Genomic DNA, 14,341 nt, shown 5'->3' with positions numbered 1-14,341 from the left:
TTATATCTTCTTTCCTCAGACTGAATGGAATCTTTAGTGAACAACAAATCCTTTCCAGAACATTTCTAATAATATTTTGTAGTGCCACTTCTTCAGTAAATAAGGAGTTAGATTCAACGCAATTGTAAAAACATTCAATGAAGAAGTCTGTAATTCGTACGACGGTTTGTTTATATCTGATTTTTGCCCTTAGTTACTTCCATTCTGTTGCTGAGTGGGAAGAATGGATGCATAAGTCGTGCCGTAATGTGAAGTAATTTTGCATTTATCATTCATTTACTTTAACTTTCATCATTTTGCATTCATTTCGGAGCAACTCGGTTATTCAGACTAACATATGCCACAGCACGGCTGAGGTAGCTACTTTGTAGTTATTCCTTAACTATTTTAAGCGGTTTCTAGATTCAAATTTAAAATTTTCGTTAGCTATCGTTCGTTAGCTTTCGTTAACTATCAAATGAACATCAAAGTCGAGAAATCCACCATTTTACAGAAATTATTACAAGAGCAAACACATGCGCTTATTAGCATCTATCAATTTCCATCATTGAAACGAGCATATTTCACGCATATTAATTTTGGGAAAGAAGCAAAAATTAATATGAGTGGAATATGTTCGTAATAAAAAAAATATTAGGAATATCCTTTTTTTAAAAAAAAAAATCTCAATTATTTTGCTTTTTAGAAAAGAAACTATTAAGTATCATAGCCAAAGATTAGAGTCTTTAAGTTACCTTCTCTTAATACTATTAATCTTTTTGATCTTTTTATACAACCAGAATCCTGGGGGGGGGGGAATGAAAGAAGTTTTTTCATATAATCTGGAACCTCTCTTAGCAAGAACAATTCGTTTCTGAATAGTACTCGTATTGCGAAACATTTGTTAAATGAAGCATTTTTAAATAAGTAAATAAATAATAAATTTTAAATAATAAATAAAAAAATACATTCTCATAAAATATTTTTGTGAGACACTAATCTTAGAAGATGTCATAGAAAGAAGCTAAAATCTTCAATAATTTTTAATTGATTTAAATACTATTGAACTTTTAGAAATTGAATTTCGATTTGGTTCTTGTTTTGAATAGTATATTAGTGCAAATTTTTAATAAGATAAAAAAAATGTAGAATTATATATGAAACAAATAGTATTCATCTTTTTTTATATTGATACCAATAAAAATTTTACGCTGAATTAATAACAAACAAGTCAAATAAGATTTTGAATTTGATTTAGTCGCAACCCAATTCTTATGCAACAAATTCAAACATAAAATACCTGTACTACTTTCTTGTCTTGCTTCTAAGATTAAGTAAGAACAAATTTCTATTCATGATAAAAGAAAAGGATGTAGAGATAGATGACTGTGTGGTGATGTTCGGCCAGACAGACCGTTCAATCAGTAGAACATGCTATGAAGAATGTAACATATTCCTCAATACCACATATCTGGATGGATAACCTTATATTTGACCTCGACGATATGTTCAAAAATTTTCTTACAAGTTTTGGTCTCTATAACTAAAATGGCTTCTATCTATTCAGACTAAACCCATTAAAATTTTATATGCATGCATTTGATGATAAACCCCAAGCATTTAATACATGCAGCATAAAACTGTCTAATAAATTAAAGCAAATTGAGGATAGTCAATACTAAGAAAAGCACATTTCAATAGCATGTAAACGTTTTCATATTACTTTTCAAGAAAATAAATTTGTAGAAATGTTCAATAGGTCTAATCAAAACACTGTTGAAGTTGGTTTTAATTATTTCATACCAGAAAAATAATACTCATTAAATAAAAGTTTGCTTTGAGTTAATTTCATGCATGGGAGACTACATAAGCTGGAGAATAAATATAAAACTAAACTAACTATAATCATAAAGATTTTATTTAAGAAAATAAAATTGTATAACATAATTCCAGCATATAATATTACTTGATAGAAAAGTTAATATAAATACAAGAATGAGATTTTAATTTCTTCAGGTAAATAAGAAAATGCAAATAAATAAAATAAAATAAATTGACTTCCTTAAAAACAAATGTTATATTGCATTACAACATAATTTCATCTCCATTACGGTTGCATTTCCTCTCTGGTGCATCGGTTATAAATTCGCTCTATTATTAATATCAAAAATGATATAATGTAGCCTAACATGAGCAAGAAGAAACTCCCTGACAATTCTTCTAGCCCTAATTTTCTAACACCTGAATCAGGTAATTTTCTCGAAAAAAGCTTATACTGCTGCTGAAAAGCTTCGTCATCTAATATTTTCTGGTAGAGTCCGCCATTATTGATTCTCAATATTGCCATGTTAATATTCTCCAAACAACAAAATCCTTTTCTTATCATTACCCCTGCGCTCCAAATTCCAAACGAATCGTCGGCAACAGAAACAGTAGAAAAGGGTGGTTTCCCATATTTTATGTGAAAAATGGCGCGAGCTCCTTCAATGGCTTTTCCTTCTCCAATTTTCTCGTTTCTGTACTCGAGAACTTCCATCCAATAATTTTTCTGTATCGCCAATCCAATTGTTCGGAAGTCTTCGGAGTCGCTCTGTGCCAAGAATTCGGCATTGAGGCTTCCCGCAGGAACATAGAATCTGAAAGTTCCTTTTCGGACAGCCTCGGCAAGTTCCGGGATCGTCTTAATTCCTTTCGGCATTGGACGAACAGTCAGGAAAGACAAAACTACCGATGTATAAACGAATCGCGCAATGGTCTGGAACATCAGCCAAGATCCATACAAAATTCTACGCTTTACAGAATTTCTCATTTCTGGTGGTGCTCTTTTAAACAGGTTTGTAAAGGGCTTTGAAAGTTGCTGTCTTTGGAAAACCCCTTTATCTAAAATTATTGGGAGAATTAGAAATGTCGCAAGTGCTATCCAAACATCAAGTTGGAATGGCCTTAACAGGACTGTATAATTAGGCTGAGGGTGAGGAAGGTCTGTGGCAAATGTTTTTTCAAGTGTATAGTAAGGAAGGCTAAAATCTAACACAGGCATTCGCTCCTCTATTATCGGCGAGTAAAGTGTTGATATGTCCACTTCACCTCTTTGCAGCATCCCCGTGACACCAGTCCAAGATCCATTTTCGTAAAGTATTCCATACCTGCCGTCATCCTTTGGCAGAAAAATAGTATATTCGAAATTAAGTTTTTCAGCCAAAAGTTGGAGCAGCTTGATGTCGATTCCTGTAGCTATATAGCCATTTTCTGTTTCTATCACTTTTGAAGATCCAGCTGTGGTGGTAGCAACTTTCAGATACTTTGGAAATTTCATGTTCGGATTCGGATCCGTGATTAGCGTCTTCGTGAAAGTAATTATGTTTATACTTCAAACTGGAGAAACTTTATGTCCTGATAAACTTTTGAAATAGATGAAAAAGTGATCAAGAGAAATGAATGGACGAGTATTGGCTCACAGCTTTTAATTAAGAACTTTCGAATTTGCTTTTTTGCTGTAACATTTTCTCCACTTATCTGTATGTTTTTTCGGCACTGGAAAGAAAAAAAAAATAACCCTTAGAAATGTATTTATATGACTCTATAATAACTGTATTATAATAATCTCTTAAAAATACAAAATTCTAAAAACAATACTGTCATTGTAATGTAATTTTAGCTGCTAATTAATTATGTTGGCCACCATTAATTTTCTATTAACAAGAAAATCACTGTTAACTTTTCATAAAATAAATAATTCCAAAAAATAAATTCAGTTTATTAAAAATTAAACAAAGCTTAGTTTTTTTTTTTTTTTTTTTTTTTGATAATTACCTGAAAAATTATCCCACAAAAATAATTTTTACACTATTTTAAAATTTAAATATTTTTCAATAATACCAATTTTGTTTGGTACAAAAAAAATCTTAAATTGCCATCTTGTACCGTTTTTAGGCTAATTTTAATAAATTTTTAATGCTTTTATTTATTAGTTACAATATTTTTCATCCGATAAAAATCAAATCAGTTTCATAGTTTGATAATGAAGCATCAGCCTTGTTTGATTCGCCGGATTGTTTTATGATTCATTCATGTTGCAAGGCGATACTTTATTTTCCGTAATGATTGTTGTACATGAACCCATGTATTGTTGTTGGCGTTACCAATTATGATAATTACATGAATTTAATTTGGTTTCGATTGTTTAGTTAATAAATATTTTTCATCAAAGCACTTTTTCTATTCTAAAAATTACAAAAAAAAATTAGAAAACATTTTAATTTTTTTTATACTTCATCGAATTACAGCAACTCCAAAGTAGATTTTCATTTACTTGTAATTTGTTACATACTTTTAAAAATGTATATCTCCAACTCAAGTTCATTGAACAATGCGATTTTTATTTCATTTGATAAGCTTTAACATAACATAAGCAATAGCATAACATAATGAAATATATTCTTGCACCAAATAAAAGTTTGCACTTTCATCAATAAAATGCAAATAATAGACATCGTTGTCATTCATTCCATTTATTTATCGCCTAATCTTTCACGTCTTTATAACAACAAACACCAAAAAAAATGATTGAAATTATTGCAGGAATGTCAGGACATTTTCTTATCACATGCTTTCAGTTACTCTTCCATCAGGAACTAATTCTCTTGCCTTTTCTACTTTTTGAATGTTGTCATCGGTTGTATATCTGTCTCTAAAATTCTCCTTCGCCTCATGTGATATTGCTAATTTTTGTGGCACTGGTCTTTTAATAAAATCAATACCTTTGCATTGAACTGTTTATGCTTGAAGTTAAGTCAATTCAGGAGTTTTGCATCAGTCTATGACTTTCTCTAAAATTAAATCTGACTCTCTTAATGTCTTTTCTTATAGAAACATGTCGCTAATTCCTTCTGTAATAAACGATGAAAATAAACTGATCTCAAAATTCACAGGATTTCACCAGTTTGCTTAAATCTGTAATGTCTTGCCTTCTTCTTGATGATGCTTAGATCAGTCAAATAATATTTTGACATGGAACACAACAACAATTTTATCGGTTAAAATGTTAGTTATCCAAAGTTAACAATTATATTTGCTTCCGAATAAAGGGAGAAAAAAGGAGTTGAAATATACTGTTTAAATAAAAAGCCATTAATCTAAGAGACAATTTTTGAGTTAAAAGGTTATAAATATTAAAAAAATATCCTGTTAAATGAGCTGTTAAACTTTATAATAGCTTAATCAGTTAAAAATTAAAATGTGCAAATTAAGAACGACAACCATGATCTCACATTTTAGTTTGAATGGATATAATGCAATGAGTTTTGACTTAAAAAATGTCCCTGCAATATTTCAACGATTTCTACAAGAGGTTCTCAGAGAAATGGATTTTGTTTTTAATTTTTCAAACAGTATACTTATGGTATTCAGCAGCAAGGAAGAACTCAAAATTCGCTTTAAATTAGTTCAAGAATGATTGTATTTTCTTGGCTTAAGAATCGATATTTCGAAATCTGCATTTGCTATTCAAGAAAAGAAATTTTGGTATTTATAAATATGCCCCGGTGTTCCAGTCCTTTGCCAGGAAAGAATCAGTCGCAACAAACAATTCAGAAATATTCAAAATCCTAGACACTTTCAAGGAATTTTTATCGCCATTATGTATCACTAAGAATCAAATACTATTAAATGAGTATCTGAAAGGTTCAAAAGAGAAAGGTTGGAGAAAAAGGCAGGGAACTGAAGAAGCTAAAAAACAAATTGCAAAAACGTAAAACGGCATAAAAGAATAAGCCTAAAGGCCTGGACGGAAATCCGCTACTAAATGTGAAGGAGCTTGTTCTTATAATAACGATTGAATGCAGTTTTCTAAATATCATATTATTTTTATTTGCCTATTATCATAGCTTTAATATTGGCATCATTTTTCAATGTATTGATTAAGCGAAAATCATTGGATTAACGGGAATTATCTTCAGTTGACAAAAGTAATAAGAAAAAGAATCAATATAATAAAGAAACACTTACTCAAACCGTTCTTATTTTCCATCTACCAATTACTTTTAGCTCTTTAAAGTACTAATTATTTAATAAATGAAGCAACATTTAGATTTATTAAAGTGTATGAGAGTCCGACCACGGTGCAAATGCAGTTGAAATTGGTTACCTCCTTATTTTGTTTTTCTGGTAAAACTCGAATGCAAATTTAGGAATGACAGTTCTTAGTATCCACACAGAAAACATCAAAAAATAATGCTTTTTGATACTTTTTGTTCTCATTTATTATTCATCTTGAAGAAACTGACTTTTGCGATAATGTTTCGATTCCTTTTACTTTAAATAAGCCGAAAAAATACGCGTCTTGTATTTCAACTTTTACTACACAACAAATATCCATTAAGGCAGTCATTTTCAACCACCGCACACTGACTCGTATACTTTTCAAAATCGGCATTTTGAGTTTCATATAAAAATAAAAGCGTTGGAAATCGCACTTGTTTAGGAAATGTTCCATAAAAATGTTTCGAAAGTTTTCAGTTTTACAACAAAAAAGGCATCCATTAAATCAGTTCTCCAGTCGGTTCGGTTATTGGGGACGTATTTTTCTGAGTTTATTTATTTATTTTTTTTCTGTTACATTTAAAAATCGAAAGAGATGGAAATCACACCCGGTTTGGTCACACGATTCCCTATTAAAATGTGGCCAAAAGTTTCAAGTTTTAACATTCCGAACAACTCACGCAAAATAGCAAGAATTTCGAGTTTGTATATCGTTATCGTAAGAATATGTTTAAATACCGCTAAATAAAACGTTTATGCAAATCTCTTTTCATTTAAACTAGACTATGAATCTTTTTTATTGCAAAGACAAAAACGCGCAAAATCAGATTTGTTGAATAAACAGCAAATAAATTAAGAGAACATTTATTTAGAAATTCTATTGCAAATAAGTTGTTAAAGCAAAGTGCAAAAGTTACATAAACTAGAGGGAAAAGCTAGCAGCCATGGAAACTAATTATTTAGCCATTCGGATACAAACCAATGGACATTGAAGTGTTGACTAACTACCGGCATTTAATATATTCAGAGTTAACTAAACTGTTTATTTAAGAAACTGTAAAATGCATTTACATAAGCTGACTTGTCTTTTATCTATTCATTGCACGATTTTAAAATTCTTTTGAACTACGTTACTATCAAAGAAAAAGGAATTTGTTTTAAAGAGATATACAAAGATTCTGCATAAGCGGATTAAGAATTCTTTTCAATTCTGGATAAAACAGACGTTGTCTCTACAAATATGCGTAAATCATACTTAATAACAAGTTTATTCCAAATCATTTCCTTTTACGAAGTATTTTCATATATATTATTCACTGTCAATCATTTTTTAACACTCTAGCAACCAGCAGAAGTGGTTGCACAAAAACTTTCTCGCATATACTCTCTAATAAATGTACTTTTGTATTATTAATTGCTTTCAACGAATAATAGTTACAAAGGAGGCTATAAACGTGCGATCTTTCGTGATTAATCACTGATATGCGTAAATTTACCAGAATACCGAATGTGTATTTGAGCGTCTTTTATCTGACCAATTAAAACCAAATTTGACATTTAATTTGACAAGCAAATTTCCGTGCTTGTGAAAGAAATGACGCGCATGTCCTCGAAGGGTTTGGTCTCAAATTCCATAAGTATCCCTAATTTATATTTTTAATGTGTAGCAAATTTTATCCAACTGGCTTTTTTCATTGTGTAGTTATCGTATAAACTAATATTCGGTAGCCAGACTTCTTCTGAATGGATTTCGTTCCAAAATTTGATAGAGGTTTGCAAATTCGGTGTAAAGACCATATACCAAATTTCATTCATCTAGCTCAAATCGTTTTTGAGTTATCCACAGATAGATACATATCATCCCTAAAATGTGGAATTAAGTCCCAAATTTTCTGTCTCGGGTGGTCTGAAATGCTGAGTTCGTCAAAATTTCGACTTTTTGGTGATTACAATAGTTGTATGCGAGAAAGTAAAAACATTACGCGTGTATACAAAGGATAATTTATTTTGTGATTTCTTGAAACCAAATGGACATTTTCCCGCAAAGTAAGTTTTGGTAATGTTATGGATGTAGTTCTCTAGATATCAAACCTACGATGCACTCCCTCATTGAATTCCCAAATAGTTGCTTGGTTTGTGGGCGAAAAATTCCCCATCAGATAATTTGAAAGGAATAGATTAGAACAATAATTTGCATTTTTCTAATACGAATACTTTATATATATGTAATGGATTTCGAATCCTTTCGGCTAAATATTATGTAACATATTTTGTTTGAAGCAGCAGGTTTAACAAGCAGTGAAGATACTTTGTATCTTTAATTTCGTTTGATTCTATTCCGAGTAGTAGGCATGATTTTTTACAAGACGCAGAGCGCGCACAAAAGCAGAAGTAAGAAAGAAGGCAAAAAGGGACGAACAAATGATCACTAGTCTTATATAACATAGGATTTCTGGCCATTCTCCAAGGAAATACATATGTTGATCTTGAGAAGAGTAACGGAAGTATCACTTTCATTTGATACGTAGTACTGGTGGCGCATTATTTTTACAGAGGAATTAATTAAACCGAAAGTGGAATTGAATCACGAAATAAGAGAATATTTTAGAATGAAGTTACTAAGGGCCAAATTAAGATAAAGTTTTGGAAATTAATTTGGATTAAATTAAGAGGTTACAATATTATTACATATATATCCTCTTTGATGCCTTCTTTTGATATAATATCATAAAAAAGAATTTTTGACATACCAGTTTTTAATTTCGAGAAAATGAAACTTAAAATAACAGATACTGTATCTACTGTCCTGTATTGGATATTAGACAATACGTAATGAAACTTAAAATACTGTATTACATTTTTCAACCTACGAGAATGAAAACAATGGTATTTTTAGTTGCAATTGGTCTTATTATAGATTCAATAGTAAGCTTTCTCGAATTAACATCATAAATGTATTAAAAGCTCTGATAAATAATGTTTGGATGTCATCATCTGAATACCAGTAATCTTCCTAGTTTGTTTTCATGGCTTTATTTGTATTCGAATTACAGAACTCTAAGAAAATATCCTTGCATGAATCCATAATTTATAATTTCTTTGTTTATTAATATTATTTTAAAAAAATAATTTTTCTTTTATTTTGCCAATTCTCCAGAGTTCTTTTTGATGTTGAAGAGTGCCAATCATTAATCATTTGAAAGCTCTAGTGGCCTCATGACAAAAGTTCGGTAGCATAATCAGAAAGCCATGGGATCTGAGAGTGGCTAAAAATGCCCTCATCTGTTAAAAATGGGCATTTGTCAGAGATAAACATAGAACAAAATTTTTCTCCTTTAGCTTAAAAAAAAATCGATCATTTCCTATTACGAAAAGAAAAAATAATTCTTTTTTTTATAAATGTTTTGCTATTGCTAGTATGCTAATACTAACATGTAATTTGCTAGAAAATATTAGAGACTAGACTTCGTAGCTTTTTTCAGTAGACTACAAGAAAGAAAAAAGAATGTATAAAACGGAGAAAAACTGCACCAGAGCTATCTAATTATTACGAGCAATCCATGTAAATTAATTTTGGTAATTAGAAGTTTCTCTTCTAATTTATCTCTAATATTTTTTTAATTTTATTTTCTATAAAAAGAAGAGAAGGCATAAAGTTTTTCACACATTTATGCCTTTTTCAGCTAAGCAGAAGCATATAAAAAAAGTTATTCGATTCCAACGAACAAATGAATATCACGAAGAACATGGTTTATGAAATAAACAGAGAAAAAATTTTTAACTCATTTTTATCGTTATACTAACAGTACCCGCACAGCGTTGCCTGTGGCATAACATCCAAGAGGAAAAATTGACTTTAAGCTTAAGTCTAGCTTCCACCTGATTTGGGCATGTCATGCAACATCAAACAAACATAAAAAATATATTTAAAAATCATCAAAAATAACTACAATATAATTTTTATAGCACACATTTAGAAATATTTAGACTGTTGAAAAGGCAAAAATATGATATATTCATAGACAAGACAATTCACTAAAAATATACAATAGAAAAGCTGTTTTAGAATTTAAAAATATACAAATAAATCATTGTACCCATTGTTCCAAACTTTTTTTATCAATTCTGTGTAATCTGATATGAAAATAAAATCCAGGTTGCTTCATAATATTTCTTTGTAAACTGTATTGGTTGGGCGATCACTTCGCTCCTCAAGAGATTCATTCTGTCTCTGTAATTCAATTGCAGTGCGATTTAAAGAGAGATGGTTACTTCGCTCAACAGAAGATCCTCCTTCCCTAAGTGTGGAGATTCTTTCTCTGATATTCGCTAACCGAACGTTTCTTTCCTTTACATTTTCATTATCGTACGCAATTACTTGGCATTTAATGCACTCCGGCCAAGATTGAATTTCCTTCTGGGGGGGGGGGCATAATGAGCTTTGAATCTCTATTTAAAATCAGACGTAAAGAAAGAAATGTATCGTATATGCATACCACAGCTTTTGCTGTTTGCGTATGCGTAGTTTGAGATTTTCGCATATGCGAGGATAAGTGCATGCGTAAAACAGATACTGCTGTTTTACGCATGCTCGAATCGTAGCAGGAAAATAATTAAAATCTCAATTATAAAACTCCTTTTTTACTTTGATATTACTTCAATATACTAAAACCTTTCCCAATAAATTCTCTATAAAATGGTACAAATATCTCCAAGTTAAGTATTTCTCGAGTTTTTCTCTTTCAAACATACAGACGCTTTGAGGAGACTTTATTTTATACTATGTATAGATTAAAAGGTTGACACAATTCTTATTTAAATTATTTTCTGCTTTCTGAGTCTTTTATTTCTTACCTCTTTATCATAAATATTAAAAAATTTTGAAATCATTCTTTTTTTTTTTTTTCAAATTCGTTACATGATGATGCCACTCGTAGGAAATCAAAATTTATTGATTTATTGATATGAATCAATTATCTAATAATTAAATTCTAAAAATTTTAAAGCAGAGTATTGTCATCATGAATAAAACTGTAAACAAAATTTTAAAACTTCAACAAATGAATAAGTAAGAGAGTCTTTTAAAGCGGTTATCAGTTTTCAGGGAAAATTCGTTTGTACTTTTGAGAATAGCAAAAGCACACCAACAACTAAAGCGAGTCTTGATTCTGCAAACGCGTACACGTAGTGCATTTTAAAATCGAAACATTTAAGTCAATATGTTAAAAATTTAACTTTGGGATGATAATAAAAATTCTTCTATTCATTAAATTTCGTTTGAATACTTTTGCAACAATTGCCAATTTAAGCGTTTTGAGGCTCTTCTCTTAATCAATTTAGTTTCACATTTTAGCACATTTATTTTAATCAACATGTTAATTATATAGTTAGATTATTTTCTATTTTCATAGCTTTTAGAAAATGTTATTTGTTTATAAGATTCATTATTGCATAACATCTAAGCCCTCACACAATTTATATTATAGGTAGAAGTTTGATGTTTATAAACCATACATAACTACTACGATCCACCCTGATGCACATAAAAAAAATCAGAATAACCGGAGCTGCGGCAGCATTGATGAGAGATAAGGTTGATTCCTGAGGGCCGGTACCGGCAAAGGTACAATCCCTCCAGTAGGAGGCAATACAACATACAAGCAAATTTGAAACGTTTATAGTCCTTCTATATAATCATCAGTGATGTGGAATGTGTAGAATGCTACTATTCTATTCTTAGTGAGTAGAATACCTAATTCTAAGCATATAGTGCGAATATCATATCCATCATAGACATATGATACGCAGGATATTACGCCATTACTATTTTCATTCTCTTTGTGCGTAGTACACCATATTCTATGCATCTAGTATGAATATCATATTTATCATACGTACATGGTACGTAGAATACTATACCACTACTACTGTTTTTATTGAAGCAGTTCCAATTCTGTTAATGGTTAAGAATCTCTCTAGAACAGAAGTGTAGTAAACGGCGTGAATGAATTCCTTTTTCAGAATCAAATCATAATCATACGGGCTTAAATTCGATTAGATGAATTCTCACCCTCAGCGAATAAAAAAAATCGTGAAGGCTTACCGAATTATTCTACGAATTCTTAATGAGATAGGCAGCTTCATCTGACATCAACGAAACTAATTGGTTTTATATCAGAGATTCTACAATTTCCTTTTCATTGAAAACAAGTTATACGAAAAGTTATCGATTCCATTGAAGAGTTATAAGCATTTTACTAACATCAACATTATATTAACGGAATTTATAATATTGTCATTGTCGATGTTTTAACTCTTATATTTTAAAATTTATTTCTTTAACTCCTTTACTTAAAATGGCGATTCTGATACACGCACCGAATAACTGAATTGTAGATCTGCAATGAAGAGAAAGTATTAAGTAATTTAAAGTGCAAATTCACTTATATGCCATTATATCATCATAGGAGAAATAATTAATAAATGTCTCAAATAGAATGTATCATCTAATTAGATGAAGATAAGTAAAATCGTAGATCAAGATGTTAAGGAACACTATTCCACTGAATATTTCATTTAAAATAATCAATAATCTTAGTTATATTAAATGTCAAACAAATAACCATTTTTGAAAAAGCTTTGAAAAACTAAAACAATGGTAGTGCATAAAATATTTTACTTACTTATGTCGGAAAAGTTGCATCCTATGCGTGAAATCTACTATGAATGCATCTCCGCACTTTTGAAGGTCTTCTTTCTTAATGGAAACTTTCTGGCATTAGCTAACAGAATGTCTCTAATTAAGAAATAACGTTTTTAAGTAAGGTTGTGATGATTATCGATTAATCGGGAAAGAAAATCGATTTTCTTTAAACCACATCTTATTCGCTTACTGTGAAGATGACATCAAATTCGAGTGCGGTTCCGAACGATATTCATTTTCTATAATTTCATACTTAAATAGACTTATCTCACCTCCACTTGAAGATTTTCTATTACAATTTATATATTCTATCTCCCCTATAGAAGTATATCTCTAGGGGAGATAGGTGGTACTTGTAATATTGTTTAGATAAATGTTTATATTTTTAGATGTATTTACAATTCCTGGTTATAAATCTTTTTTTAATAGCATAACTATTAGTTTATTATATGCATCGAAAAAGCGTTCAACTATTTTGTTGATTTTAGCTCCAGAAATCTTTTTTCCGTACTTATAGACTAGTCCTTCTTTTTAAACTTACAAATTGCTCCAAAGATGTGGGAAACGTATAATGATAAAAACAACAATATTTAAAATCATTTTCTCTTTACTATTATTTTATTAATTAAAATGCACATATTTGGCATATTTAGTAATTACCATATTTGACATATATTACCTTTTTGGATAATTATTGACATTCAGCATAGTGATAATAAGTGTTATCAAATGATTTACAGTAAAACATAGAGAAAAAAAATTATTTAACTAATCAACATAAAAATCTGTCTGCATTAGACAAAAACAACCAAATGATAGATTACATCCTATCCTTTCAACTATTATTAATTTTTTCAAAAAAAAATTAAATGCATTAAAATTAATGTTAATATTGAATTACCACTGTTTTTAAAATTTCTGTTTTATATTTTCTTTCACATAACATGTTCGCAAGCTTTCATTCTTTTCAATATATTTATTTAATAACGCACTCAAATATCACTTAATGAATACCTCGCCTAACGAGTTATTCACGAAACGAGCAAAACAAAATTTTGAAAAGTGACTCGCTTAACGATCGATGTTTCGCAGAACATGTGGCAAGGGGAACCGTGACGTCACATGCCGGATTGGTCTGTATCAGTCTCAGTTGAGCGATTATTTGAAGAGAGTCCTTACATTTATATAGAAGTTTTGGCTGGATAGCGTTGTCAAACGTAACTCCGAGGAGTTTGAGCAACTATCCGTGGAGCCTTACTCGACGAGATTTTATCTGTGCCCAATATTATGGCACTAGAGGTGGCAACGAAATCGATGAACTGATGAAAGAACATAGCCAGAACTACCGGAGAGTTATACATTTTGTGTCACAGTAAAAAGCTGCGAAGAAGATTTGTCAGAAGAGGAGGAGATAAAAGCCACAACAATCTACTACAATCTTCAGTGATATATAGGACATGCTGCAAACATGGGAAATTATTCCATCGTGTATGGAGAACCATTACTGTAATAAGGCAATAGCTATGCGCACTAGTAATTCATTTAACAATAATGTCTTCTCTCGTTTTCGCTAAACTTTGAAATGTAACCAGAGACAGATATATCTAGACATTTTCTTGT

General features: G+C 30.4%; 1 protein-coding gene across 1 annotated transcript; it reads right to left on the bottom strand.

Moving 5' to 3' along the window:
* Positions 1–2,086: 2,086 nt before the first annotated feature.
* On the bottom strand, positions 2,087–12,753 carry LOC129985066 (glutamate receptor ionotropic, delta-1-like). The gene is made up of 2 exons (XM_056094987.1): positions 12,702–12,753; positions 2,087–3,513 (listed from the first exon to the last, which is right to left on the bottom strand). Exon 2 carries the CDS (start codon positions 3,293–3,295, stop codon positions 2,087–2,089), a length of 1,209 nt encoding a protein of 402 aa, XP_055950962.1. The 5' UTR covers positions 3,296–3,513; positions 12,702–12,753.
* Positions 12,754–14,341: the final 1,588 nt, after the last annotated feature.

Source organism: Argiope bruennichi, chromosome 9 (genome assembly GCF_947563725.1).
Source record: "Argiope bruennichi chromosome 9, qqArgBrue1.1, whole genome shotgun sequence".
NCBI lineage: Eukaryota > Metazoa > Arthropoda > Arachnida > Araneae > Araneidae > Argiope > Argiope bruennichi.
The sequence above is the reverse complement of the archived record's forward strand: the minus strand, read 5'-3'. Positions and strand labels throughout refer to the sequence as shown.

What these genes read in the sequence shown, in the direction of transcription:
- LOC129985066 (XM_056094987.1), bottom strand. Translation starts at nt 3,295, where the DNA reads ATGAAATTTCCAAAGTATCTGAAAGTTGCTACCACCACAGCTGGATCT.